General features: G+C 44.2%; 1 protein-coding gene across 1 annotated transcript; it reads left to right on the top strand.

The window, feature by feature from the left end:
• Positions 1–4054: 4054 nt before the first annotated feature.
• On the top strand, positions 4055–15157 carry VPS18 (vacuolar protein sorting 18 homolog (S. cerevisiae)). Its single transcript, XM_010580085.1, has 5 exons — positions 4055–4207; positions 9447–9588; positions 9776–9867; positions 10598–12468; positions 13202–15157. The coding sequence occupies exons 1-5, from the start codon at positions 4117–4119 to the stop codon at positions 13928–13930; spliced, it is 2925 nt and encodes a 974-aa protein (XP_010578387.1). The 5' UTR covers positions 4055–4116; the 3' UTR covers positions 13931–15157.
• Positions 15158–15605: the final 448 nt, after the last annotated feature.

The following is a 15605-nucleotide window of genomic DNA, read 5'->3' as shown; positions in this document are numbered from 1 at the left end:
CTAAGTGGCACAGGAACGAGTCCTACCTGTCAGATGGTCTATAGATAATTTAGAAGTATGTTGCCATCTGCTGGAGAAAGTAAATCTTTTAATAAATCAACTGATAAACGTGAAAAAGTGGGCAAGGTTTAAGGCACTCAAAGCCCTTTCTCTAAACCCGAAAGAGAAACAGCAAACTTCAGACTAAGGATAGGTTGGGAGACAATGCTCTGAGCTGAATTTAATTATGTCGATCAATTAGACACTTTACGTGAAAAGAGGAGTTAACACTTAACTAGAAGGGGTGAGGGAATTAGCAAGAGGAAGGCGGTAAGGTTCATATCCCCCATGTAAAAAAGGGAAAGGCAGGCAGTTAACACCAAACGGTGAGGGGCTGGGTTGAAGAAGGATGGCTAGAAAACAAGAAACTGCTGTAAGACCACTGTCTCTGCCAAGTTACCAGTTTCAGTTCTCAAGTTTATCATTTATAGATCTTCCCTGAGGTTCAGAACTGAGGGATTAGCCACAGGGTGCTGGTGATGGGAAAAAGGTTTTCTCACTGTAAAAGCATGTTTCTGTCCTTTCTCTCTGGTGCTTGTATGCTCATTTTAGGACTGACAGGTTACACCCATAGAGTTTCCATGAGGGCACTTGCTGTGCTAACTGAAGGGCAGCATGCTCTGGAGCGCACGTGTAGCATCAACAGTCCTTGGTAGTTCACTTGTGAGAAAACTTCTTAAGGTGTCAGACGAGCTGCAGTAAGCAGGTCTGCGATTGCTGCTCTGGCATAATATGGTTCCACCCAGCATTTGCTGATCTGCAGGAAGTCTGCTTCTGACAACGAGCTTGGAGAGCTTGGGAGGTTGGTTAACGGTTAGGAGGTGGCCTCTGGCAAACTCAATTGATCTCTTCCAGTGTAAATTATAATTGTTGTATGGCTTCCCATGTAGGTTCCAGTTCAGGTTCTCATGGGTAACTGTGATACCCATGGGTACACAGCCACGGCGCTTTCTTTTACTGTAGTAAATTTGTACATAGAATTCAAGTGGTCACTCAAAGACACTGTCTGTGTCACTGGGGAAGTGTCACTCTTGGGAGAAAGTCTCTTGATTGGGTGGGGGACACAGGTATCTGCAGCAGTCTCCTCAAAGCAGGTACAGGGGTGTCTGAGAGCCCGTCTTTGTTGGTATCTTATGGAGGTTGTTGGGTTTAGGGACATACACCTATTTGCCTATGGCTTTTATGAATGCAGTGTATTTTTTATGTTGATCACAGTGAAGGAATATTCTATATACAGTGAGGTGGAGTGACGATCAGTACCACGACTGTAGTGGAAATCTGTGAGGAAGTCCAAATTCAAATTATAATCGTGTCACTAGGTTATCTCAGGGGCAGTTCAAGTCATTTAAATCTGAGCTGCCTTTGTTCTGCCCTTACCTCTTCCCACAGCCACGTCTTCCTGCCCTCTCTTCTGCACCCGCACTTGTGTTTAGATTGCAGATCACACAGTCATCTGCTGTGGGGCAATGAACTGGCTCATTCTGCAATCATACATGCGCTAATACTGGCACAAAGGGTGGGCTGGACAGGGCAGCCAGGAATGACGGAGGCAGTGTTGTGGAAGCCCAGATTTAGAGAGGCTTAATCTGCTGGGAATACAGACCTTGGATATAGTATATGTTTGCCAATGCCATTATCTGTTCCTCAAGGCAGCTGAAGAGATTAGCATGTCATACAGCATCTAGATGTTGATAGCCGTCTCCATAGCTTGGAGAAAATATTAACTGTTTAAGCCAAAATTACTACAAGTGTGACCACAGCCATACAAGAACAAGACCAAAATTTAGGTTTCCAATCCAAACGTAACACCAAAATCGCTCACTTAGTTCTCTCTCACAAGTCTCTCTTACAGACTTACACCACTACTACACATGAAATGTCATCATCTGATTCTCCATGCATTCCTGGTGAATCAAAGAGAAGAGCTGATAAATCTTTTGCCTGCAACTCTTGCTCTCCCCTTCTTTTCAGAATACCAAATCTGTGAATGCAGCACTGGGATATAATTATTGCACATGTTTGTAAATTAAATAATCACAGCAGATGATGGTGCAGATGGACGGAGCAGGCTTGTGGGCCTGCATTAGCTTTAGGCTGATGTTTCATTTCCAAATAAGGTGAGAATCTGGCTTCCAACTTAACCACACTAAAACCAGACACAGGTTTCTCATGAGTATCAGCCCTAACTGGCAATAATATCTGCCAGAATGAGAAAGAAAATCTCTTTGATTTGATTGCTATGATTGATGATGATTTTTGCAAAGGAAATTAACGCACTAAAATGTCCTGTATGCTAAAGGGCAGTGTTTGAAAAAGAACAAAAGGATTTGGACTAGCCACAGCTTATGTTAGACTGGAAATCGGAGCTTGAAATCATGAGAGTAATCAGCATTTGGAACAGGTATGAGCCAGAGCAGTCAGGGGAAAAAATACCCACGCTTTCAGACAGAGCTTGATAGGAATAGAGAAAGGACTATATGATGTGGTATCTACAAGAGTGGGAGAATGGATCTGATAGTCCAAGAAGTCCCTTCCTCCCTCATTACCCTAAACCTAATGTAATCTGTGTGTACCTTTTGAGCTGAAAGAGCACAGTTGCTGTTTACGATGATCAGGACGATTGGAGAGCAAAGGAATGTGGTTTTGTTGTTTTGGCTCAGAGCTGCCACATGAAGAGGGTAAACAGCAGAGGCTGGGGCTGGGTCTCAGCTCCTGCCAGCGCTTGCAGGCAGGTTGAGTCAGGAAGAGCCATCTTATGTTTTTAGCAAAGCAGGCAGAGGTGACCCGCAGAGGCGTGCCATAGGAGCCTCCAGGAACCCAGCTAGCGTGGGACCTGCATGTCTGGCTCAGTGCTGGTGAGAGGCCCTGAGGCTGAGTGATGCAGACCAGAGCCCTAATTTATGGGGGTGAGGTGTCCAGTAAAAGGGCAGAGAAAAAGGTCATGTAACTTTGTTTGTGCAAAGCCAACCACACGCCGCTGCTACTGGTGGTGCCTCACTGCCACCTGAGGTGCAAGCTAAGTTTGGGAAGACCTCCTCTACCTTGTAATGGATCCCTCTGTGTTGCAAACTGTCCTGTACCCTGTGGGACAACATTTCTCTGCTCCTTTCAGAAAGTGTTGGGAAGATATAACATACAGGGTACATATAGTGTAGTATATACCATATACCTGTACATCTGTATACATTTTATCTATGATGAAACCCAGAAGCGATGTATAAGAGATTAGTCTTTTTGTTAATGCCGTTGTTATAAATTCTGCTAGTTTAAGCTAGTGGGTAGAGCTGTAAATAACAATTGTTGGCATATCAGAACAAAAGAAAAACCCAGGTTTAAGTACTATTTAGTGATATAGAAGCTGGGTCCAACACATGCCGTCCAGAAAGCTGGGATAAACCTGCAGAGCTGATCTAGCACAATTCAAGGACAGCCTTATGCTGGATCCCCATATGCTGTGCCACAACCATTATTTTAGCCATAAAGCCAAGATTTCACCACTCAGTGCTACGGGAGAGTCACAGCACAGCAGTTTTTACAGGAGCATTTACAAACAGCCAATTCCTGGTTGCCATCAGTAAAACCACTAGAAAGTACTGTGTTTGCAGCACCGTCACAACTCAGTGACCCCGGTAAAGCATGCTGATGCGCTCATAAGGTGATTTATCATGCACATGGCTGCACAGGACAGGATGGCAGTCAGGAGAAGCCGAGGGCACCACACGGGTGCACAGGGCCTGCAAGCCTTGCTGTGTCTGCACGCACCCCAGGGCCTAGAAGCAAGGACACAGGCCGATTCTGAAGACTAATCTTCAGAGTATTGTTAGGGACATGAAGGTCCGGGCTGCGACTACAGGCATAACTAAAAGCCGCGAAGCCGAGAGCAGAAGCCCTCCCGCCGCCATTTTGAGAAGGGACAACCCCGGCTCTCACGGAGGCTCCCGCCCCGCGCGCCGGGGGAGAGGGGCGGGGCCCAGGCGCAGGCGCAGTGCGCCACCGGGCGGCCACGTGACGCGGGTCAGCTGAGCGTTGGCGGAAGTGGCCGGCGGGGGCCTGGGGTGCCGGTGACCGTGGGCGGCCATGGCCTCCATTCTGGACGAGTACGAAGATTCCCTGTACCGCTCCGCCTCCGTGCAGCAGAGCCGTGCCAGCGTGGGCATCCCGCACTCTGGTAGGTGCGCGGCGGCGCCCACGCACCCCTCTGCCCGGGCCGGCCCCCGGGGGCAGCGCGGCGCTGTGGTTACAGCCAGGCCCTGAGCGTGGCGTGGCGTGGCGTGTCCGTCCCTCCCAGCCCGGTGTCCGCCCGGCCGGAGGCCTGCTCCCACCGTTAGCCCCTTGGCGGGGCCTCCCGCTGCGGGTTTTCCTGCTGAGAGGGGGAGGCGAGGTGGCAGCTCCTTAGCTGGGGGCGGGGTGGGGAGCAGGGCACGTCAGGCTGTGGAGAATGCTTCCACGAAGAAGTGTATCGCTGTGTTCGTGGCATAACATTCAGCTGCGCTTTGGTTTTCCATTATTTGCTGTGTGAAATGTTCTGGTGTGGGGGGACGCTCGGTTCCTGGTGAAGCTCAAGGGTGATGCAGGTCATCGTAGGAAAAGTGAGGTGCGGGTTGTCTGTGGGAGGGCTTTGTAAGGCCGTAGCCCCTGTGCTGTGAAGCGGTGTGTGGTGGAAACACCTGTGCATGAAGGGGCATGCCTTCGTAGTCACAAATTATAACCACACCTCGGCACCATTCAGTTCAGAGCTGTGGTAGTTGTCTGAGATCATCTCACCAGCTTGCTTCCTTGTTGTTTTTTTGTTTCCTCCTCTCTGAGGAACCCAGCTGTTACAGTATTCTGGCTGTGTGCTCAGCTGTACCTGCATGGGGTAGTTGCCTAACCCAGGGGCAGTTTACCAAAGACTTCATTTTTTAGAGTGGTTCCCTTAGGCCGACTACATGATGGCAAGGTTACTGCTGAAGAAGATTACTAAGAAAGCAATCTGTATCACAGTTAAACTTTTCTGTCAAGGTCTGTGACGCTTTGGTATACTGTACTCTTCAGGGAAGTGTACAATCAATGCAAAGTCATGGTGTGATGACCAGTCAGTTGTTTTTCATTTGAAAGAAAGCAAACAAATGGCAGATATATTCCATGATAAATTCAAGGTTTGTTAGGTTCAATAACTGTTCCCTATTAGATGCCACTTCACAACATTGTAATGAGTGTGGCAGGGAAATGTAGGTTCTGAGAGGATGCTGTTCTTCCAAGTATTGTCAGGGTAATACCAGCTGCTATGCAGAGCTGGCATTTTTGAGTTGCAAGTTTGGAAATGCATGGACACATTCTTTCAAGTTTTTTCCTCAGATAGTGTTGCCCACCATTAACTTTTGGGGAAACCGGGTTGCGTGGTTTATATATGTGGTAAGAATTGATGAATTCTGTCATACTATGTTTATTATTGAGTATAAATACACAGACAGTGTGTATATACAGCCAGTATAAATACAGACAGAATTACTCTGAGTCTAGGTACTGAAGTAGGTATGTTCCCTGTGTTTGTTTTAACATGCACAGTTATTTTGTTGTGTAATGTTAGATAAAGAAGAAGTATCCTGAGTAGGTGTTGTGCAAAACAGTGTTGGGACAAGCTATGTTACTGAAAATAAATTTTCAAGGACTCAGCTTTTCTTCTTGACTGCTGCAACACTGTCTCCAGTCATGGCTGTCTTACAGTTGAGAACTCTGTCTGTTTGCTGACAATTGATGTTGGCAAAAGAAGTTTGGGTAACTGCTTAATTGCAAAGGCACAGCCTAATCAGGATTTTAATTTTTCTTATATCAGGCCACACTGGTAATTTTGAACAAAACTTGGGCTGGTAGTTGTGGGAAATCAGAAGTTTAAGCAAATTCATTTTGGAAAAAAGATGCAAGTAAATAGTTAACTTCCTGAAAACAGTCCTTAAGGTTAGGTTGGAAATTTTGGAAGATGTTAAAACTTACTCCTCTGTTTCAGTTAGTTGTTCCCTATGCTTGTTAAACTGCAGGCATGGTTTCTCAAAGTTGTAGATAACCAAGCAGTGACTCTGTTGCCAACCTAAAGTACTGCTGCATTGTAAACTTCAAGTACTGCAGTTCCAGCATGAAAAGACCTACTTTGATCCACTAGATTTGACTGATGTTGGTGAGCTTAGATCTTTGAACAGATTAAATGCTCTAAGGAAAAATGCAGATTTGCCCAGAAATCCAGGTGGGAAATGCTGCAGTGGAGTCTCGCCTGAAGGGAAGACAGACATTGGGGTCAGGTGGAAGAGGGGACTGTTTGAAAGGAATGCTCGTTATAAAATAGACATCTCCTTTGTATAGAGAAATGTAAGTTAAAGGGTTCGTCCTTCTAGTTAGTCCTTCTAGCTAGTAAGGACACTAGCTAAAATCCTTATGTTAGCGATGATAATCCTACAGTTGTTATAATTGTAATGGATACAGTCCTACAGAGTCTAGAATGCTGGAAGCCTGTCCACTGGCTTGAACTATGACTGAATTAAAAAAAACAAAACAAACCCAACACAACCCCCCCCACCCCTGCATATAGTTGTGCTAGTTGTTCCCTCTCCTTACTGTGTTTGGGTTTCCTTGCTGTCTCAGCCAGCCTTGTTTTGCCTGGTGGCAATCTGAAAAAAATTCAAGATTGCCTGAACGAATGTAACTTGGTGGTCTACTGAATGTATGTGGGTTTTTCCCATCAGAGTAATCCTTCCTTTTAATATATTTAAAAAAATATGTATTTATATTTACTGGTTAGCTGTGATATCACATGAATCTGCAGCTTGGGAGCTTTGTCTGCATGTTTTGAACCACAGTTCATAACAGCAAATTTAAACTGTGGCATTGCAGCTCCCTAATCTGAAATGTAGAACATCTGTTTTGCTTAACTGAAAATAAAGGAATACGCATTTGCATAAATGGGTAATGTTTAAGATGTGGATCAATGTGTAAGAAAAAAACATAATGTGCTGAGCAAAAGGCTGCCTACTCAGATTGTGGTTGCTTTGTCTATTCCTGCCTGTGCATCTTTCCTCTAAAACAAGAATCCTTTAAAGATTCTGCAGCTGGTCTAGTGGTGAGGCAGAGGCAAGGAGAAGGCATTGATGAAATAGGCAATTAAAGGATTCGTAGTGTTAGCAGGCTACTTTTCACTACTACACTGGCTTTTTCAACAGCAACAGGGCTGAAATTAGAGTTTTTCAGGATAATTGGAGGGCGGTTATAGGTATTGAGTGTGCTTCGAAGTGGTGCTGTTAGTCCCAGTCTAAAGAGCGTAGGCTTATGCTCTTTAGGATGGAAACAGTCTGTTTCCTCTGAGATACAATCCCAGGTTTCTTTTTTCTTTAAGTTTACATTTTCCTAGTTAGCTACTTTGGCCATGAATGGCCTTAATTTGCTATAGCTCTTTGTGGTTTTAATCTTCCTGTCCAGGCTAACTGCTGCACGGATCTCCTTGTTTTAGAAATCCTTCACTCACACATGGAGTGAAGCAAATGGGTTAACCTAGCAACGTATCGATCTGTCTTGCTTTCTAGCTTGAGGTAGCGTGGTTAGACTGAGGTCCTCTGCTGTTTTATTTGTCAGAGGGTTATGCAAGGCTTTGTGCGTATGGGAAATTCAGTCACTGGGAAAATTTGTCTTATGGGATTGATATGGATCAAACTTTGTGATAAGATCTGTTTGTGGATGCACATATGTTCCAGGATTTTGCTAATGAGTATCATCACTTGGTTTTGGTTTTATATGAAGATGTTCTTATTCTGAAGTTCACTGGCATATCTGAGCTCTTTTGTAGTTTTTTGCTTCCTCACAGGAAGACCATAGAGTGCTGTCCTCATTTAGAAATAGAATGGCATGGTCTCTGCACATCCGATGTTTTTGGGTGCAGAGGTCTACTCATCTTCAGTGAAAACTAAATCTGTCATGCTCCTTCTCTGTGCTGCCACGTGGTGTTACAGGTTCACCTGTCCTTAAAAGTTTTAGTTTGTTGACTGCTTGCCCATAGCTGAGGTTTTGCCTTTGTCGTAGCCAAAGGAATGAGTTTGAACTGCATCTTGTGCTTTGCCCATCTGCACTGAAGATCATAAAAGGTTTTTTTAAGCAATAGATTTCTAGGTTTTATTTATTTATTAACATATTTCTCCAGAACTATGTCACTTCTCTCAGGTTAGATCTTACTTCTCCATTCTCTGCCTTTCCCACCTAGATTTCCTTTATAAATAATCCCTCAACATGCCTTCCTATGGATGCCACATTTCCCAAGCTGGCTGGGACTAAACTGACTAGCTGAGTACTTAATTAGTTGCATGAGCTGACTTGCTCTGGTTGTACACACTCCCCTTTTTCAGTTCATTGATTTGTCAGGTTTGCTTGGTTGGGCTTAAAATGCAACATGTGTCCCGTAAGGTGGCCTTGTCTTGTCAGACTTCAACCCTTAACTCTAACCTCAACCTAATTGGGCAGTTCTTAGAATTCAGGCATGGTTTTTGAAAGGATCTGAGGATTAGGTTAGTCTGGCTCCGTCTTGGGATTTGCCATGAAGCAGTAAACCAGACTGAAGGAGTTTTTGCTCAGGAGGCAATTTATGCCAAGTTTGGAGCATTGATTCAGCAATCACCAGGTCTTTGTTACTGTTTTGACTCTAATAAGTAGTTCGCGTGCCTTCCAGCAACAACTGGAAAGTTGCAATTAGGATAGTGTTCTGGTTGGTAAAACAGGGTTATGGTAAAAGCATCATTGTGACCTCCAGCTGTGTTCCCTGCAGCAAATAATTCAACAGACATCTCTCAATGATGAAGTCTGCTGCGTGGATACAAAAAAGCCCAACATGACTTTAAAAATAGCTTTAGCTTGTGAATGATGGGTGTCAAGTGTGGTAGCTCATTCAATTCCAACATGGAATAAGAGAGAAATATATTTCAGTTAATGCCACAGTGGTCTCTTGGGTAGCTTGTATGGGAGCGTCAAACCAGAGCCCTCTTTGTGTCTTATGTAATACCAGCCATTATTTCCTGCCTTGGAGAAATAAACTGTCAAACAAGGAAAACAAATTACTTTGTGATTCTACTCTCATTTTCAGCTTTTTATGGAGCTTATGTGACAGTTTTGTGGCTTCCCCTAGAATTCTACGTGCTCTCTAATTAATGCTTGTGACAAGTTTGCAGTTCTGTGACAAGACAGTAAAGCGTATTACTACTTTTCTTTCCTGTTGTATATATAACTACGTGAGTGCTGCTCTCAGTGTTCATGCTCCATGGAGCACACTCCCTTTTCAGTAAAACTCAGAGCAGGCGATGATCCTTCTAGTCTTTTAGGTTAGATTTTGATATACTGTGGGGCTGTTGTGGGTGTTTGTCTTGTTTTGTTTTTAAGTGTTCATGTTCTTTCTCCAGGATATGTGAATGCACGACTGGAGAAGGAAACGCCAATATTTAACAAGCAAAGGATTGATTTTGCTCCTCCAGAGAAAATTAACAGCTTAGTGGTCTCCTCTAACCAGCTCTGTATGAGCCTTGGCAAAGACACCCTTCTCAGGTAATGCTGCCAGAGACCTGAAGTTATTGCTTGTTTTCCCCTGCCTTTTTTTTTTTTTCCTTAAGTTGTGAGAGAACTTATAATGACAAACTGGATAAGAAGCCATGAACCCAATATGGAAAACAGTAGGCAATTATGCCTGTGTGAACTTTTGTTGGAAGCATGCTTTCTTGGTTTCTCTTTGCAGGATTGATCTTGGGAAGCCAGATGAACCTAATCAGGTAGAGCTGGGACGCAAAGATGAAGCCAAAGTCTACAAGATGTTTTTGGACCACACAGGTGAGGTGATGGGCTATGTGTATTTACAGACAGTGGTTGGCAGCAGATGGAATTGAATGTGCATAACAAGCACTGGTGAAGGAGTTCTCTTTCTGTTCTGTAAATAAGGAGAACAGGTGGTTCTTCTGTGGGCAGGACTCCATCACCCAGGGGCCCTGCCTACTGATTTGCCCCTGTGCTATTAGAAAAACACTGATTTGTTGTGTGTATATTGTTGCTTTTGAACTCTCTGAAATGAACGCATGGAATTAGGCTGTTCTGAGCAAGGCTGCTAAAACCAATAAAAGGAAATCTTTGCTGTCACGCTGTGCTGTATGTGTTTGTATAAGAATTTTTAAAAAGGACTGTAAAACATGCAGCTCGCTGTAGCCTTGACTGATTTTAACAAACAAAACAAAAATTTGGAAAGAGGTGCTCCTCTCTGTCACCAACTGCCAGGGATAGGAGAGAACTTTGGGAACTGTTTATCCTTAGAACACTTACTGAAACAGAAGAATACCTTCTCGCTGAAGCATCTGGGACTAGTAATTTAAGTTTGCAACATAAGGACTGCCATTCTGATCCAGCATGGAAATCCCCCACGTTCCTATGAATGCCTGGGAAAGTCTTGGATTAAGTATGTTGATATTGGAGCTTATCAAATATGAGGATTAGAAGCCTCAGGAATTTGGCTTGCTTAGGCATGGTCTTAATTTGTTTTCTTCTTCCCATACCCCTCTGCTGTTGGCAGGCTCTCATCTCCTGATTGCTCTGAACACTGGTGAATGCCTTTACCTGAACAGAAGTGTTCAGAAAGTGCGAGCACTCTCCCGCTGGAAAGGCCACTTGATTGAAAGTGTGGGCTGGAACAAATTTCTTGGTTCAGAGACCAACACTGGGCCTGTCTTGGTGGGGACAGCCCAGGGGCAGATCTATGAGGCTGAAATCTCTGTCAGCGAGGGAAGCCTTTTCAGCACTAACCCTGACCAGTACTTCCGACAGGTCTACACTCTGGAGGAGGAATCGGGACCTGCCCCAGTCTGCTGCTTGGAGATTGAACGTGGAATAGAAGGGAAATTTTTTATTATAGCCACTACTCGGAAGAGACTCTTCCAGTTTGTTGGCAAAGTGCCTGAAGGGACAGAGCAGCAAGGCTTCAGCTCCATATTTGCTATGCATGCTGACCATTTGCCCAGCTTCCGGGAGTTTCCAGCCAACTTTGGTTTCAGTGAGATAGCTTTTTACACCCCAAAACTGCGCTCCAACCCACGCTCCTTTGCCTGGATGATGGGAAATGGTGTTTTATATGGTACGTTGGATTATAGCCGTCCTGATTCAATTTTGAGTGATGAACGGGTCTGGGTTTATCCTTCTGATATTGACATAACTGTGAACAAGCCAATATCCATTGTACTTACCCAGTTCCACTTCTTGTTGCTGCTGCCTGATCGGGTGAAGGCTGTATGCACTCTGAATGGGCAGGTTGTTTTTCAAGATCTGTTCCTGGAGAAGTTTGGCTTACTGACACGCATGATCAAAGATCCCACAGTCCAGCAGATATGGATCCACACTGAGAAAGTAGTGTTCCGCTACCATGTCCAGCGGGAATCTAGAGATGTGTGGAAGATGTATATGAATATGAACAAATTTGATTTAGCCAAAGAGTATTGTAAAGACCGTCCAGAGTGCCTGGATATTGTGCTGGCAAAAGAGGCAGAGCACTGCTTCCAAAACAAGAGGTATCTAGACAGTGCCAAATGTTATGCGCTGACCCAGAACTACTTTGAGGAAATTGCCCTTAAGTTCATTGAAGCCAAGCAAGAAGAGGCCCTGATGGAGTTTCTGATTAAGAAGCTAAGTAACCTAAAGCCTTCCGAGAAGACGCAGACCACTCTGCTGACCACATGGTTAACGGAGCTGTACCTGAACTGGCTAGGTATATTGGAAGGAGATCCCTCACAGCGAAATCTCTATTTGGATATCCGCGAGAAGTTTCGCACTTTCCTGAGCAGTCCTAAAAACAAAGACTGTCTATTTAATAACCGGGCATCTATTTATGAGCTGTTGGCAAGCCATGGGGACACAGAGCACATGGTCTACTTTGCAGTTATCATGCAGGACTACGAGCGTGTAGTAGCTCACCACTGCCAGCATGATGAGTATGATGAAGCTCTAAATGTGCTGTCCAGGCACAGAGATGAGAAGCTGTTCTACAAGTTCTCTCCAGTCCTCATCCAGCATATTCCCAAGAAGGTAGTTGATGCTTGGATTTCTATGGGTTCTAGACTGGATGCTAGGAACCTCATTCCAGCCCTTGTTAACTATAGCCAGAGTGCCAGCACCCAGCAGATCAATGAAGCCATTAGATATATGGAGTTCTGTGTCTATCAGTTGGAGGAAACCCAGCAAGCCATTCACAACTACCTGTTGTCTCTTTACGCTTTGTGTCGGCCGGACTCATTGCTATCGTACCTGGAGCAAGCAGGAACCAACCCAAACAGGATCCACTATGACCTGAAGTATGCATTGCGCCTGTGTGCAGAGCATGGGCACCACCATGCATGTGTCCATATTTACAAAGTGATGGAATTATATGAGGAGGCTGTGGATCTTGCCTTACAGGTATGTGTGTGTCTGTGCATGCATGCTGTGATATACAGGAATGTAGCTTGTTCAGGTTATCTTGAACAACCGAGCATTGAGAGGAACTGGATAGACTCATCAGTATAGGAGTTGTGCAGCTAAGTCTAGGAAGAAAAACCTGTCTCTGTTAACATACTTCTGTGCTTTCACAATCATTCTAAGTAGACAGCTGTCTGTGACAAGCCATAACTGAGGGTAGGTGCATGGAAAGTACAAGGGGGAGTACTGTCTGTCTTAAGCTTAGTCTCTAACATAAAATACCTTTAACATATCTACATTTATGCAAGACTTGTATAGCTATAGTTCAGGATTCTAATTATTTCCTATTCCTAGCTGTGATAATTATCACAGAAGAATACCTTTGTCAGCTTAGTCTGACCTTCAGGGAGATGTTGGATTTTTTTCTGTTGGCATTGCTGTGTCTTTGCTGAAATATGTGGCCAGCAGAGACAGTGTAACATGGATTTGCCCTTATTGTAGTGCTGGGCTTTGTTGTTCTCTGCTGGGTAGCAAGCAAATCTTCAGGGAGGAATACTGGTGGAGAGGAGAGATGTTTTGACATGTAAACAGGGAGCAGGCCAGTAGTGCAGCCCTAGGTAATGATAGCAATAGAAGTTTTCTATTAATGTAATGGACAGCAGGCTTTGAAGTTGAATGGTGGATAAACAGAGTGAGAAGCTTAACTCAGTTTGCTTGTCTGTCCAACTTCTAGGTGGATGTTGATCTTGCCAAGTCCTGTGCAGATCTCCCTGAAGATGATGAGGAACTCCGGAAGAAGCTCTGGTTGAAGATTGCTCGTCATGTTGTTCAGGAAGAGAAGGATGTCAAGAAAGCAATGGCCTGCCTCTCCAGCTGTGCCCTACTGAAGATTGAAGACGTCCTGCCATTCTTTCCAGACTTTGTCACTATTGACCATTTCAAGGAGGCAATCTGTAACTCCCTGGAGGACTACAACAAGCACATTGAGGAGCTGAAAAGGGAGATGGAGGAAGCCACACAGAGCGCCAAGAGAATCCGAGAGGACATTCAGGAAATGAGAAATAAGTATGGCTCTGTGGAGCCTCAGGAAAAATGTGCTGCTTGTGACTTTCCACTTCTAAACCGCCCTTTTTACCTTTTCCTGTGTGGTCACATGTTTCATTATGACTGTCTCCTCCAAGCTGTTTTCCCAAACCTTCCTGCCTATAAGCAGGCAAAACTCGAAGATCTTCAGAAGAAGCTGGCAGCTACCAGTCAGCCTTCCAAGAGCCACCATCGTCCCAAAGATGCAGATACCATTAGCTTGGGGAAAGGGCAGCAGAGCCGGGAACAGATCAAAGCTGACATTGATGATATTGTGGCAGCCGAATGTGTGTACTGTGGTGAGCTGATGATCCGGTCTATTGACAAGCCTTTTATTGATCCCCAAAAGTATGAAGAGGAGATGCAAAGCTGGCTGTAGTTTTCCAAATCTGTAACTGTCAATGCACCAGAGTGGTTTTGTTCACAACTTGTGAAGCTTCTGTGGTGGGAATATAACCTCCAGAAGCAGGAACACAGTGGCTTCTGTGGAACTCTTAAGGAAAGAGTAGTGGGGTCTTGTTATCAGGATTACAGTGAACTAGTGTTGAAAAATGGGGAGATACAGCTATGGCTGTCTAAGAACTTGAACAATAGTTAGAGCTAACATACTGGAATATATTTAGCAGATGTTTGCTGCTTGCAGTTCTTCTGAGGTTCTCAGTGTGAAGCTAATGGAGTGCCTTGTTGTCCAGAAGGAATTGGGAACAGCCTATGATTTGTCTTCCCTGTTGTGTGGTATTTGTTTTGGTGAAGACAAGCTTAAAGGGAAAAATAGTGAAGAACACTAAGCAGTGTAGTCTTCATTCATCACTTTCAAAGCTAGAATTGCCTTCTGTTTCCTTTTTGCTGAGAGTCTATAACCACATTGATGGAAAGAACATGAAAGGACAAATGCTCTTGCATATATATTTTGTAAACATCACACTACACAAATACATGTTTCTACACAATGTAATATAAGAATGTGTATAATTCTCAAGCAGGAGTGTCTCATAATACACTTAAGTCATTTGCCTGCAATTCAAGGTGTATAATTCTCTTTCCCACAAGCTTTATGGACAAGCCCATACATTTGATTTTTCTGTAGGTGCTGTTTTTGGCAATACTTCCCAGGCTGTTCACCCCTTCCTCCCTCTCCCCATCCTATTTCTACTATGACTATCTTTGTATAGTGGGTCTTGGCTTTGTCTTCACCCGAGACCAAAACTGATATATGCAGTAGTAAGGTTTCAGCTGATACTCTGCAAGCAGGAATGCAGCCTGTTTGTGTTGTCCTGCCGTGGTCCTCTTCAGGCTGCACTTGAGCGCTAGACTAGAGATCTAGTCATAGGTTCTCTCAAGGGTAGGCTACAGAAAGGTTCTGTTGGTGTGAAATTTGCTTTGCCATTTCAAGCCGGTACCTTGTGACCAGGCAGTCTTTTGCCTTCCTGACTGTATTTGATACTCACTGGAGGTGGCCGCAGGTCGATGCTCCCATCTATTGCTCTGACTTGGAAAATTCTTCCCAGAAGGTGGCGATCACTGCACCGTGGGTGAGGGAACAAAAAGTGTTCTTTAGTGATTTAGCAAGGGTTCCGTGTTCTATTTTTGAAGAAACTAAAATTTTTATGAATCACAAAGGTAGTAATTGGCAGAAGAATGGAATGATCTAAATGAAAAATGGTGATTCTTGTAATTAAGACAACAGAAAATACTGTCTTCTGAAAAACCTCTTCAGTTCTTTCACATGAATGTATGAGCTTGTCTTGAGTACCTCTCTCAGTCTGCTAGTCACTTACCCTCTTTGTAACATTGTAGAAATGGGTCTTCACTTCACTGAAAGGGAATATAAATTGGTTTCCTCAAGGAGCTGACCTAAGAATTTTGATAACCATTCAGAGCTCCAGAAGAACATCCATGCTTTTGTTGGGACCTTCAGCCTGGAATGAATAAATTTTATCTGTGTAAAATGACACAAGTAATAAAAAACAGAGCTGACAGTAGGAAGACCTGAGGTTTTGAAATCCTCTTTTCACTGTTGGAGCTGTGGGATAGGCAGTCTCATTACCACCTGG

The sequence above is a fragment of the Haliaeetus leucocephalus genome, unplaced genomic scaffold (genome assembly GCF_000737465.1).
Source record: "Haliaeetus leucocephalus isolate CR32 unplaced genomic scaffold, Haliaeetus_leucocephalus-4.0 Scaffold696, whole genome shotgun sequence".
Classification (NCBI taxonomy): Eukaryota; Metazoa; Chordata; class Aves; order Accipitriformes; family Accipitridae; genus Haliaeetus; species Haliaeetus leucocephalus.
The sequence above is the reverse complement of the archived record's forward strand: the minus strand, read 5'-3'. Positions and strand labels throughout refer to the sequence as shown.

Excerpts from the sequence above, each read along its gene's own strand:
- VPS18 (XM_010580085.1), top strand. The coding sequence starts at position 4,117 with ATGGCCTCCATTCTGGACGAGTACGAAGATTCCCTGTACCGCTCCGCC. Across the intron at positions 9,589-9,775 it reads GGCAAAGACACCCTTCTCAG|GATTGATCTTGGGAAGCCAG; the intron begins GTAATGCTGCCA and ends TTCTCTTTGCAG. Across the intron at positions 9,868-10,597 it reads GATGTTTTTGGACCACACAG|GCTCTCATCTCCTGATTGCT; the intron begins GTGAGGTGATGG and ends TGCTGTTGGCAG.